The 14597-nt window shown below is 44.7% G+C and overlaps 1 protein-coding gene across 4 annotated transcripts in view; it reads left to right on the top strand.

Annotated features, from left to right (window-relative positions):
* LOC133123086 (CD209 antigen-like protein E) overlaps window positions 1-13220 on the top strand; it is a 30452-nt gene extending 17232 nt beyond the window's left edge. For 3 of the 4 annotated variants that reach the window (XM_061233353.1, XM_061233354.1, XM_061233355.1), the window contains 3 exons: window positions 3666-3805; window positions 4074-4180; window positions 11081-12848. In XM_061233353.1, coding sequence (XP_061089337.1) covers window positions 3666-3805; window positions 4074-4180; window positions 11081-11495 — 662 coding nt within the window. In that variant the 3' untranslated portion in view covers window positions 11496-12848. The other variant, XM_061233357.1, reaches the window with a different exon arrangement.
* The last annotated feature ends 1377 nt before the right edge of the window (window positions 13221-14597 follow it).

Consider the following 14597-nt stretch of genomic DNA (forward strand, 5'->3'; position numbering starts at 1 on the left):
ACTGCTCCAGAGTGCATGCGACGGGCGACGGTTCACCTTTCAGCACGACAATGACCCAAAGCATACACCCAGGACAATTCTGGGGTGACTCTCTGACTGTGCTCGAGTGGCCCAGCCAAAGCCCAGACTTAAACCCAATAGACCATGAAGATGGCAGTTCACAGATGCTTTCCATCCAATCTGACAGAGCTTGAGAGGATGCTTGCTGCCAAAGGGGCTTCTACAAAGTACTGAATTAAGGGTCTGGGCTGCATTTCCTAAAGCCTTCTTAATGCTACGTCATTCGTAAGTTATACCTTAAGCTGTACCTAAACGTTTCAGGGTGTTTCCCAAAATGTTCTTAACTAAGTATACCTTCTGTAAGTGATACTTTTGTAAGGTTGGTCTGGACCACTCTTAGCTATACCTTATCGATGTTGTCAGCTCAATCCGCTAGTGGCCACCACTGCACTGACTGCAAGAGTCTGAAATCAGCTGTTGCTCCGAGTTTCATCTCTGTGTTACCACATTAATGGGAGTGTTTTCATGCAAATAATAAAATTGTACATTACGATAGATGCATGTTGCATTTTATTGAACATGTAGCCCAATTGCCTTTAAAATTTTATTTCCCCAAATGATTTTTCCGCCATAGCTTATGTTGTTTTCGTGTTGGTACGTTTTGTGTGTTGGCGCTCTTTTGCTGAAAATGCCAATCAGAAAAAATAGTGAATTACACCAGTAATGTGATGGGGCGTCTGGCAAATCAACCCTGATTGCAAAGTCATATAAGGCACTATGGCAAAGATATTAAAATAATGTAAATAAAATATGACATGCCAAAGAAGGCGTAAATTATATATTCGTTTGGATAATTCAGTTTGTACGTTCGAATTCTATGAATAAGTTCCCACCAATCGTGATAAATGCAATATCTTTAAGTATTCCTGCAGTGTTTTATTCATTGAGAATACCACTTTCTCTCATAACACAATTGTGTTATCAAGTGCAACACAATTCATGGAGTGAATAATCGATCCGGGAGCTTTTGATGGGCCTAGTAACGTCGCACGTAGAAGCTGTCCATTAGGCAACCTCCTAAGGGATAGTTCGGGGAACACCCCTAGAAAAATAAACAACTTTAGTAAGGAACATATCACTGTCAAAAGAATTCTGTTGAATTTATGGTAAATTACTGGTCGCTGTGGTTGCCAGAACTTCACCATAAAAAATATGACAATATATATTCTTCAGGCTCTCAGAACTGGGGATCGAATAGCGAACAAAAGTCTTTATATTCTCAAAGCAGGTCAAACAAGCAAGGGTCAAAAGCCAGCAATCAGATACAGCAGGGATAAGGTCCGTAAACGATAGTCCAGGCAATAGGTCAGATTTCCAGCAAACAGATATATCAATGATAATCCAAATAGTAGTAATGGTCACAGGCGACGAGTTGAAAACAAACAGGCTAATCAAACAGAAACAAAAGTCGAAAAACAGAAACGGGTTGAAAAACTATGGGTCGGAATCAGACAAGCGGGATAAACTAAACTCGGAGGTCGGGGACGAAACAGGTCATAACAGATATCAATCGAAAAATGCTGGAAAGTAGGGTATAAACACATAACAATCTGGCGACGAACAAGACTAACAAAGGGGTTTATATACACAGGGTAGCAATACACACACACACACACAATACACACACACATGCACACACACACACCCTAACTTCCCCTTAGTTGATCTGTTCTGTGTTTGTACGTTGTTTAAACCCCGGTGTCCGTTTTGGAATCACATAGACATGAGCCGAGTTAAAGCAGTCTTTCGAAGAACTTCCAACCTTCAGGTTATCGGTGTGTTCAATCATTAATATTGGTTATTTTAATTATTAATTGAAATACAAAATTTGTGGTTGGATATTTCTGATAACAGTAATTTTATGAGACTGATTACTTTTTGCAGTTATACTGCTACATAACATTAACTGGCGCCCCGGTTTCGTAGAGAGTAAAATCCCTACATTTTTTGGCGGCCTGTGCGAGGACCCTACATAATTTGGAGCCCCGTGTGAGGACCCCTTCATATTTTGAAGCCCGTGTGAGGACCCCTACAGTTGTCACATGCACAGAGCGACCAGTCCCAGCCAGACTTGTAAGTCCTTCAAAGTTGCCTTTGGCCTCTTGGTAGCTTCTCTGATCAATGTCCTCCTGGCTCAGTCATCCAGTTTGGACAGACTGCCTGATCTAGGCAAGGTGTTGGTGGTGCCATACACTTTCCACTTCCTATACTCTGAATGGTTTCAGAGGGATCGCTAAAGCCTTCCAAATCTTTTTGTAGCCTTCTCCTAACTTGTGCCTTTCTACAACTTTCATCATTGGTTCGTGTTTTCCATTACAGTTCTCATTTGTCTTCCCCTGATATGTCTGCGTCTGAATGTTCACCAGCCGAGTCACTCCCCTGTCTGCGTGTCCCACTATTCGTGTGTTTACGGTATTTTCGGGTTTTCAAGAAATTCCTTCCCAACTCGCGATTCTTACTTCCTGCTTTTTCTTGGTAGTTAAATGTTGTAAAGCACGATTCTTACTAACTACTACTAATCTCGGTTTTGTACAGTACTAATCCGATTAATACACTTACTGTCTGTCTAACTAACTAACTAACAATCACTTTTATTGGGTAGTTTAGAAATATTCACGTAACTAACTCACTAACGCAATCTCTTAGTATTTCTGCATTGTTCTGTAACTCTGCCTCCCTATGCTATCCCTGATTACTCATTCAGTTTCAGCGAAGTGTTCGCACCTGTCTCTAACTATCACTACGTCTTCAAGCTATGCAAATGTCTACTCCCTAACCCGGAGCCGTATGTTTTACATGTTGGTTACGTGCATCCAGTCCGCATTTTCTTCTGCCCTCTATGATTATGTTACTACTCCATTATGTTTCCCCACCTGTTGTCTATTTGTTTAGCCCACCTTTTCCCCAGCCCCACCTAGATTGTTACCCTCCCTCATGCATTTAAACCTCAGTCTCTGCATTGTTCCTTGTCAGGACGTTGATCAGTCTTAGTGCTGAATACTTACTTAAGCCTAATTCTTGATAGACACCCCTTTGCCTTTTGATTTCCGAGCCTGCCTTGCCCTTTTGTTTTGTTTGCCTTTCTGCTTTTCTGGTTTTTTGACATTCTGCTTTGTTTTCTGATTTTGATTTTTGCCTTCACCCTTCTGTACTTTAGCCTTTTGATTTTCTGGATTTTTGACCCCCTCGCTTGTTTTCGACTATTCTTTCGCCTTTCACTTTTGTCATTGTATTGGATCTCCTGACTACAATTTCGGACTAATAAACAACGATTTTGGATTATCCTGTGGTCTGCGTTTGGGTTCTCAGAGCTGTACATAACAGGTGGCCCAATTATGCCGCTCTCTCATTCATACATTCATTCATAAATCATATATTTTTGCGTGTGGTATGAAAAATTGATTTCACCTTGATTAGTGATTTTTCTTTTTAATATAATGCCCAGAATTAAAAGCAATATATGACTGGAAGTATCAAATGGCTTGATGAATATTCAACTTTGTCAGTGTAATGGCTCATAACACACTATGCACAGGCTAGAGCCCTGTGTATAATACAGCATATGGGTCTACACTGTAAACTGACCCTGTGTCTCTGTAATATAGAGAATAGAGGGTGCCTCTGGACACGCTTCCTTGGAAGGTCCTACTACTTCTCTCCCCAGAGGATGAACTGGGTGCAAAGTCGAGATTACTGCCGTTCAAAAGGGGGTAATCTGGTCATTATCAAGAGTGAAGAGAAACAGGTAAATCAAGTCTACAATCCACATCTACCTTTAACACTCCATCTTGGCTAAGTTTAAATTCAGTCCATTAATTATGGGTTTACTAGCCCTTATCTGTCCTATATCTTATGCTATGTTTTTAAGCCCATTTTTTGCTAATAGCACTGTCCCCCTCTTGCACCTATTATGGTCCTTAACATAATGTTCTTGGTTTACACAAGACAACTACTATTAGTTGTGAAACTGGACCACTTTTAATTTGTTCCTTCATTTTCCTTGTCTTGGTTAGAGGTTTTTGCAGACCCACATTGGTGAGACACACTGGATTGGGCTGAGTGATCTGGGAACTGAAGGAGAGTGGTACTGGGTAGATGACACGCGTCTCAGCCAGCCGCAGTAAGGTTACATTTACAGGGCCATTGCATATTTGTCACACTGAATGATTTCAGATCTTTGAACAAAATGTAATATGAGACTGGGAACCGGAGTAAATCATTAGCCATATTTTTAAAATTACAATTAGATTTATTTAATGAAAAAAGCTATGAAACATCCATATCACCCCTGTGAAAAAGTTATTATAACATTTATTGTGGGGGTGAAATTGGTTCAGGCGGTAAGAGCAGTCATCTGGCAGTTGGAGGGTTGCCAGTTCAATCCCGCCCTGGGTGTGTCGAAATGTCCTTGTGTCAGACACCAGAACACTGAACCCTATAGCAAGACCACAGGAGATGAAATTGACGATGAAGTCTTTATTCATTTTAGCGCAGTTCAGGCAGGCAGGGGTCGATTTCCAGCAAACAATAATGACAGAGATAAGGCAGTTTGAAAACGAATGTCCAGGCAATAATTTGATAACTGGGCAAACGGGTACAACAAAGACGAACCTGAGGATGGTCGATGTCAAAGGCAAAGGGTTGAAAACACACAGACAGAAACAAAATCCAAAATCGAAATCTGAAAAGCAAAAAAGGGTCCAAACACAGAGGGTCGATAACGAACAGAAGGGCAATCCAGGAAACAGAAGTCTAAAACAACGGGTCAGTCCACGGGAAAACAGCCGCTGGAAAGTATGGCAAAGGGTTGAAAACACACAGACAGAAACAAAATCCAAAATCAAAATCTGAAAAGCAAAAAAGGGTCCAAACACAGCGGGTCGATAACGAACAGAAGGGCAATCCAGGAAACAGAAGTCTAAAACAATCGGTCGGTCCACGGGAAAACAGCCGCTGGAAAGTATGGCAAAGGGTCATGACAATCTGGCAACTAACTACACAAAGAGAGGGATTTTTATGAGGGTAACAATGAACCAAAACACTAAGAACTTCAACAAAATAGAGAACAGAAAACATAGAACCTGACACCCTGAGCAAGACACCTAACTCCCAAATGTTCCTGACGAGCCTTGCATAGCAGCCAATCGCCATTGGGGTGAGAGTGTGTGTGTGTCACGTTTCAGGTCTGTCTTGCCATGTTTTATGTTTATTTCATGTTGTCTTAGTCACTAATTGTCTTATCATGTATTATGTTAGTCTAGGTTCATCATGTTTGTTTCTTGTTATGATTTATTTTCTTGTCATGTCTAGTTATGTTTCGTTACGATTATTTTTACCTTGTTATGTTGAGTGGTTATTGTCTTAGTTCGTTTAGTGTTATGTTTTGATCTATGTTTATTGTTACGTAGACTGGTCACTGTTTAAACATACACTTTTGCATGTCTTTCCGCAAACCTTGCGTTCCGCCTTTCTCTCTCTCTCTTTCTGTCATTCACACCCTAATTGTTTCTATTTGTCTATTTACTAAAACTACGAATGCTAGATCAGGATTGGGTAGAACTAACAAACTAATCATGTGTTCATGTTACCTTACGTTTCTCGTACATGTCATTTACTAATTTACTAATGCTAGGGCAGGATAGGTTTATTACTAACGATTAATAACTACCTTGTTTAACTTGTCATCCATCGCACCTGTTTTCTATTTTCTTGCTGCGCTCTAACTAATTGTCTACACCTGTCTACACCTGCATTTATATCCCAGTCGCGCTACTGTTCATTGTGAAATTGTCTGCCTCTTGTTCGTCAAAGCAACTCTTGAGCATTACCGTCATAGATTACACGTTAAGATCCAAGCCTGTTTACCGACCATTGATTATTGATTTCTGTTTCGTTGACCATCGTTTGTTTTTGACCACGTCCTCGCCTACCGTTTTTGTACCTTTGCCTCGCTGATTGTTTTATGGTTTCGACTTCTGCTTCGCCCCCGAACTATGACCCTGCCTGCCGTCCGCCTGTACTTCTGCCCCGCTGACAGCTCTCCTGCTACCGGACCTCCCTGCACGTCTACCGACTACGAGTTTGCCTCTTCCATCGGTACCGTGCTTTCTGTTTGTTTATTGTTTGTTTGGCTGGATCTACATGTATGGACTTTGCTTGTTTTGATGAAACCTAGCAATTCCGGGAGCCCCAACAACCCCCTCCGGAGAGGTTCGGTGGAGAACCTGAGAGGTGCAAGGCGTTCCTACTCCAATGCGACTTTGTGTTCAAGCAACAGCCCCAGATCTACAACAGCGACGACCATCGGATTGGCTACGTGATGGGGCTACTCAAGGGGAGGGCGTTGGACTGGGCTACGGCGGTGTGGTCTGGGGATTCTTTCCCTCCTCGTTACCCAGTCTTCGCCGAGGAGATCCGGAAAGTCTTCCAACACGCATCCAACGACCAGGAGCCATCCCAGAGACTGATTGCTCTGCGCCAGGGACGGAAGACCGCGGTAGACCACTCCATCGACTTCCGCACCCTCGCGGCGGCTACTAGTTGGAACGATGCGGCGTTGGCGAATCTCTTCCTGGCCAGCCTGAGTGAGACGCTCCAGGACGAGTTGGCGCGACTGGACCCCATCACCCAGTTCGACCAACTTGTGCGCTCCACGATCCGCCTGGACAACCGTGCCAGACAACGTCGGTCAGAGAGACCGATCCCTCCCGGCAACCCGTACCCCAGGCAGGGGCCAAGGCTTCTACTGTGGGAGGCCGGGTCACACCCAGGCTCGGTGCTACTTCAGGACCAGGCGACCAGTGGAGGTGAGAGCAGTCGACAGACATGAGGGTTCTAACAGAGACAACCATCGCCCCATGCTCACCACGCTATTAATTCTTCCCGACCGAACAACCCGGATTAACGGGTTGGTGGATTCTGGAGCGGACGCCAATCTCATCGACGAGGTTTTGTTGTCCAAACTGAACATTCCCACCCTCCCTCTACCCCATCCTGAGAACACGCGGTCGCTGGATGGAAGGACTTTCTGCCGCATGACACAGATCACCATTCCCATACAACTGGTCATTTCTGGAAACCATCGGGAGATGATCCAGTTCCGCGTCATCCGGTCCCCCAATGACCAACTCATCTTGGGATTACCCTGGCTCCAGAAACACACCCCATGATCAACTGTAGTTCTAACCAAGTGCAAGCATGGAATCCGAAATGCCATCTCTCCTGCTTGCGTTCCGCTCCACCACCGGCAGAGGGAGCACCAGCTCCACCACAGACCCCCAAGCCCTCCCTGGAGAAGGTTCCCACTCCTTACCATGACCTGGGCACAGTGTTCTCCAAGACACAGGCTCAGTCACTGCCGCCTCATCGACCCTACGACTGCGCCATCGAGCTCCTTCCTGGTTCGTCACTCCCCTCAAGTCGCCTATACAACGTCTCCAGACCAGAAAGGGAGGCTATGGAGAAATACATCCGTGACTGTCTGGCTAACGGACTAATTCGCCCATCTTCTTCTCCTGTCGGTGCGGGATTCTTCTTCGTACAGAAGAAGGATGGCTCCCTACGCCCGTGCATCGACTACAGGGAGCTGAACAACATCACGGTGAGGAACAAGTATCCTCTGCCCTTGATGGTCTCCGTGTTCCACCCTCTTCACGAGGCCACCATCTTCACCAAGTTGGATCTCCGCAACGCTTACCACCTGGTCCGTATCCGTGAGGGCGATGAATGGAAGACCGCCTTCAACACCTCTCTCGGACACTTCGAATACCTGGTCATGCCATTCGGCCTCACCAATGCTCCTGCTGTGTTCCAGGCCCTGGTGAACGATGTTCTTCGGGACCTGTTGGGCCGCCATGTGTTCGTCTACCAGGATGACATCCTAATCTACTCGACTACTGCCAAGGATCATGAGAACCAGGTCAGGCAAGTGCTGCAGGGACTCCTTGAGAACAGATTATTTGTCAAGGCGGATAAGTGCGTCTTCCACTCCGACACAGTTGAGTTCCTTGGGTTCATGCTTGAGAGGGGACGGATCAGGGCGGATCCCAAGAAAATTCTGGCAGTCACCGACTGGCCCACACCCACCTCACGTAAGCAACTCCAGCGCTTCTTGGGATTCGCCAACTTCTACCGAAGATTCATCCGATCCTACAGCTAAGTGGTCTCCCCCCTAACCAAGCTCACGTCCACTGCGGTGCCATTCCGGTGGAGCCCCGAAGCTGAGACAGCCTTCACCAAGGTCAAGAGACTGTTCTCTTCTGCTCCCATCCTGGTGCACCCCGACCCTACCCGCTAGGTTGTGGTTGAGACGGATGCCTCCAACACGGGGGTGGGAGCTGTGCTCTCTCAGGTGGTGGCCGCGGACAACCGTCTGCACCCCTGCGCCTTGTTCCCCAAGAAGCTGTCCCGGCGGAGAGGAATTATGATGTCGGTAATCGAGAACTGCTGGCAGTCAAACTGGCGTTGGAGGAATGGAGACATTGGCTGGAGGGGGCCGAGAAGCCGTTCATTGTTTGGACCTGGCATACCTCCAGACAGCCACGAGGCTGAATTCCCGACAGGCCAGATGGGCACTGTTCTTCGGGAGGTTCAACTCCTCACTTACCTACCGCCCGGGTTCTAAGAACGTTAAGCCGGACGCCCTTTCTCGCCAATTTAACACCTGTCCTGAGCGTGAGGTTCCCGAGAACATCCTTCCGGCCTCCTGCACCGTGGGGTCCGTCACATGGAGGATCGAGTCGGTGATCCAGAGGTCTCTATGGGAGGATCCCGATCCCAGGCCCAACCCCGGATTACGCCTATACGTCCCCTCAGCCGCTCGGACACAGGTGCTGCAATGGGCCCATTCATCCCTCCTTTCTTGCCATCCCGGCTTTACCCGCACCTTGGCGGTGCTGAAGAGGAAATTCTGGTGGGTTTCCATGATCCCCGACACCAGACGCTTCATCAAGGCTTGCACCACATGCGCCAGAAGCAAAGCATCTCACCAGGCCCCTGCTGGACTGCTTCAACCATTGCCGGTGCCCAGCTGACCCTGGAGCCACATTGGAGTGGACTTTGTGACCGGACTTCCCCTTTCCGAGGGTAAAACCACCATCCTGACTGTGGTGGACCGATTCAGCAAAGCGGCACACTTCATCCCCCTGGCTGGATTGCCCACCGCCCAAGAGACCGCTGATGTCCTGGTGAGAGAGGTTTTCCGCATCCACGGACTTCCCTCGGACATCGTTTCAGACCGCGGCCCCCAATTCATGTCTCAAGTTTGGAAGGCGTTCTGCGTGGCCCTCGGGGCCACAGCTAGCCTCTCTTTGGGCTACCACCCTCAGTCCAATGGCCAAACTGAGAGGGCCAATCAGGACCTGGGGGCCGCTCTACGCTACATATCGGCCAGGAATCCAGCCGCCTGGAGCAGAATGCTGGGTGGAGTACGCACACAACACCTTACCCTGTGCCGCCACCGGGAAATCGCCGTTTGAGGTCTCCCTGGGCTACCAACCTCCACTGTTCCCTGACCAGGAGGCCGAGATCGCTGTTCCCTCCCTCGCCATCCACATGAAACAGTGCGTCAAGGTTTGGAGGGATGCCAAGGCCGTGCTGTTAAGCACGACAGACCGTAATCGGCGTTTTGCTGATCGTCACCACACTCCAGCTCCTGCCTACAAACCAGATGACTCAGTCTGGCTGTCCACTAAGGACATTCCCCTCCAAGCCACTTCTCATAAACTGCAACCCTGCTTTATTGGTCCCTTTAAGATCCATAGTATCATCAACCCTTCCTCTGTTAAATTGTCACTTCCTGCTTCCCTTAAGATTCACCCCACATTTCATGTTTCTTGTATCAAGCCTATATCCTCTCACCCTATATGTCCCCCGGACCCCCCACCACCTCCCCCCCGCATTATTGACAACCACCCTGCATTCACTGTGTAAAAACTCTTGAACATTCGTAAGAGGGGCCGTGGGGTGCAATACTTGGTTGACTGGGAGGGCTATGGTCCTGAGGAGCATTCCTGGGTCGCTCCCAGTCTCATTCTGGACAATTCGGTCATCAAAGATTTCCATCGTGACCACCCTGACAAATTCAAAAGGACCGCCAGGAGTCGGTCGTTAAGGGGGCCCCCCCCTTACGTTTAAATTATGTCCTTACCTGTCACGTTTCAGGTCTGTCTTGCCATGTTTTATGTTTATTTCATGTTGTATTAGTCACAAATTGTCTTATCATGTATTATGTTAGTCTAGGTTCGTCATGTTGTTTAGTTTGTTTCCTGTTACGATTTATTTTCTTGTCATGTCTAGTTATGTTTCGTTACGATTATTTTTACCTCGTTATGTTGAGTGGTTATCGTCTTAGTTCGTTTAGTGTTATGTTTTGATTTATGTTCATTGTTACGTACACTGGTCACTGTTTAAACATACACTTTTACATGTCTTTCCGCAAACCTTGCGTTCCGCCTTTCTCTCTCTCTTTCTGTCATTCACACCCTAATTGTTTCTATTTGTCTATTTACTAAAACTACTAACGCTAGATCAGAATTGGGTAGAACTAACAAACTAATCATGTGTTCATGTTACCTTACGTTTCTCGTGCATGTCATTTACTAATTTACTAATGCTAGGGCAGGATAGGTTTATTACTAACGATTACTAATTACCTTGTTTAACTTGTCATCCATCGCACCTGTTTTCCATTTTCTTGCTGCGCTCTAACTAATTGTCTACACCTGTCTACACCTGCATTTATATCCCAGTCGCGCTACTGTTCGTTGCGAAATTGTCTGCCTCTTGTTCGTCAAAGCAACTCTTGAGCATTACCGTCATAGATTACACGTTAAGATCCAAGCCTGTTTACCGACCATTGATTATTGATTTCTGTTTCGTTGACCATTGTTTGTTTTTGACCACGTCCTCGCCTACCGTTTTTGTACCTTTGCCTCACTGATTGTTTTATGGTTTCGACTTCTGCTTCGCCCTCGACTACGACCCTGCCTGCCGTCCGCCTGTACTTCTGCCCCGCTGACAGCTCTCCTGCTACCGGACCTCCCTGCACGTCTACCGACTATGAGTTCGCCTCTTCCATCGGCACCGTGCTTTCTGTTTGTTTATCGTTTGTTTGGCTGGATCTACATGTATGGACTTTGCTTGTTTTGACTACGCTCCTGGGATTCGTCCCGAATAAAGCCCTGACGGGACTTTATCCTACTATTGTTTCTGAGTTGTGCATTTTGGGTCCAACCCCCACGCACCTGCCTCAGAGTGTGTATGAATGGGTGGAGAGAATCATCAATTGTACAGTGCTTTGGATAAAGGAGAGGAAAACACTTGGAACACTGGTGAATCTTTCCAGCAGTGGCCAGTGTGCCAAAATTCCTCTATGGGCGCAGCGACAACTCATCCAAATGATCCGAGGAGAACATTCAAAGCTGAGGCCTCTCTAGCCTCAGCTAATGTCAGTGTTCATGGCTCTACAATAAAACAGAGAAAGGCAAAGAAGGGATTCATGGGTAGGTATCAAGGTGTAAACCACTACTAATCAAGAGAAACGTCAATGCTCATCTCATAATTGCAAAAAAGCACCTGGATGATCCTCAAGCCTTTTGGGGTCATGTTTTATGGGGAGATTTCTGAATGATACAGGTCCATTTTGTCTGGTGTAAAGCATTTCACAGTAACAACATCATACCAAAAGTGGTGGTATGGTGGTGATGTGATGGTGTGAGGATGTTTTGCTGCCTTGGGACCTGGACAACCTGTCATTATTGAATTCTGCCCTGTACCAGAAAATTCTTTTGGAGAATGTCTGGTCATATATCCACGAGCTCAAGCTGAGGCGTAATTGGGTTATGGAGCAAGACAATGATCCAAAAGACAAAAGGAAGTCCACCACAAGATGGGGTGAAAATAATCCAAATTAAATAAATGTAAAATAAATAAATAATAGAAATAAATACATTAAAACATTTTTACACATTTCTTTTAGTGGTTTGGTCAATGTCCTGACTTGTGGCAAGACCTGAGAAGCCAAAAAAATCTAAAAGCAACCTCAACAGAGATGTGACTGTCTGATATCAAATTATAAGGTGGTACAATCAGTTAAAATATTTGAGGGGAAATTACTTTTTCACTGGGGTTGTATGAGTGTTTGACAATGTATTTAATTTAATTTTATGTTTTCCTTTAGACCTCCATTTTGTCAAAAGATATATTCAAATCAGCATGTCAAATATGCAATAACAGAAGAAATCTGGAAGGGGGCAAATACTTTTTTAACAGCACTACAAGATCACTACAAGATCATTTGACTTTAACAGTTCTTAAGTACATTCAGTGACCATTTTATTAGGTAGATATGGACACCAGCTTCTTAATGCAAATATCTTATCAGCCAATCATGTGGCAACAACTAAATGCAGACATGGTCAGGAGGTTCTGTTGTTGTTCATCAGAATGCAGAAAAAATGTGATCTAAGTGACTTTGAACATGGAATGATTGTTGGTACCAGAGGGGTGGTTTGAGTATCTCAGAAACTGCTGAGGATTTTCTCCTGGGATTTTCACATATAGTAGTTTCTCTTTACTGAGAAAACAACCTTGGAGAGTGATGTGGGTGCAAAACGCCTTGTTAATGAGAGAGTTCAGAAGAGAATGGCCAGACTGGTTCAAGCTGACAGAAAGGCAAAGTAACTCAAATAACCACATGGATTTGATTAGGTTAATCAAATGTCACTGAATCAACCTCAAAATCTCAGCTGTGAACATGACTATTTAGTTTATTTTCATGCTTTTCTCTCTTGCCTTTTTGTTTAGGTTTTGGCACACAAGGTCATATGGAATGCATGAGCCAGATGACTGGACTGGGGGCATGGATTCAAGTGGAGAGGACTGTGGAGCCATAGGGAATGAGTCTGGATTTCTTAGCCATTGGTTTGATGCCTCCTGCAGGAAAGAAAAAAGATTTGTGTGTGAAAAATGATTTTGTAAAAACATACTCTTATATATGTGAATAAAACACAGTTTTAATAAAAAAAAGCTTTTCTGAACATTCATGTGTCTGGACAAAAAGATATGTTTTGTATTTGGAGAGATTTGGGGTCACTTGAGGACATCTGGGTGCAGTGTACAGTGTATGTACATGCTCTGACATAAATTTGTTCTTACTCAAATTTCTGGTACAAGCCTCTTCTTTAAGTTTTTAAACATGTGTGTGCAGTAAATTGTTTTTGAGGGTTAAAGTGGAAAGGGTGGAGAAGTAAAAAAAAGCCAACAGGATGCTAGGATAGATAGCCAATAGTATGATAAATACTATTGGCTAAGGGTATAAATTAACGAAGTTATACTTGCCATAAACAATACGATTGTCAGACCACACTTGAAGTGTGCAGTTCTTGGGACCATACTACAAGAAAGATACACCCAGTGGGCACTTTTTTATTTATTTATTACTGTCAGGTTTGGGTTAGAAAATTGAGAACCAAACGCGACAGATTAGGATTCAGAAAGCGTATCTAAAAATAGACACACCACAGAAGCGGAATTAAACCACAGCAGGAGAAAAGGAAAAACAAAAGGAAATGGAAAAGCAAGAGCAAAACTTCCCTAGCACTAGGCTAACACAAAACGACCTCAAACGGAGGCGAGATATTGCTAAAACAGTGAGAAAGGAGCTGAACAGAGTATAAACAGGCTGCAGGCAAAAAGAAAGGAATAGAGGACGATAGGACAGAAAACTAAAATTCTAATCCTATCACTGATAGGAATAGTCTCTGTATAAAACCGAACAGAGATGCAGTAGCTAACTTCTTATACCTCTACCTATACCGGTGTAGGGGTCCTCGCACGGGGCTCCAGATTATGTAGGGTCCTCGCACGGGCTGCCAAATAACGTAGGGATTTTACTCTCTACGAAACCGGGGCGCCAGTTAATGTTATGTAGCAGTATAACTGCAAAAAGTAATCAGTCTCATAAAATTACTGTTATCAGAAATATCCAACCACAAATTTAGTATTTCAATTAATAATTAAAATAACCAATATAAATGATTGAACATACCGATAACCTGAAGGTTGGAAGTTCTTCGAAAGACTGCTTTAACTCGGCTCTCATGTCTATGCAATTCCAAAACGGACACCGGGGTTTAATAAAATATATTTATTAAACAAACGTAAAACACAGAACAGATAAAATAACGGGAAGTTAGTAAGGAAATTTAGTAGGTTAAGTTAGGGCGTGTATGTGTGTGTGTGGGCGCCCGCGAGCGCGCGTGTCGCTTGAACAAAGGAAAGGTAGGAGTAGCTAGCTTGAGTAAACTAGAGTTCTCGGTGTGGTAATGAGTTAGAGTTAGCTGTGAGAAGGGACTACTTGCGTAGTTTTACTCTATATATGCGCAAAAGACGGCGAATCAATTCACGTACATATATATGTAGCTAACCAAACACATTACAATGGTAGGATGGTAAATATTGAAACACAGATTCACAAACAGTTAAGACTAAACTAAACACTGGCTATGCCTGAATGTTTGTTCTCTTACTGAGTCCAT

This window comes from Conger conger, chromosome 3 (genome assembly GCF_963514075.1).
Source record: "Conger conger chromosome 3, fConCon1.1, whole genome shotgun sequence".
NCBI lineage: Eukaryota > Metazoa > Chordata > Actinopteri > Anguilliformes > Congridae > Conger > Conger conger.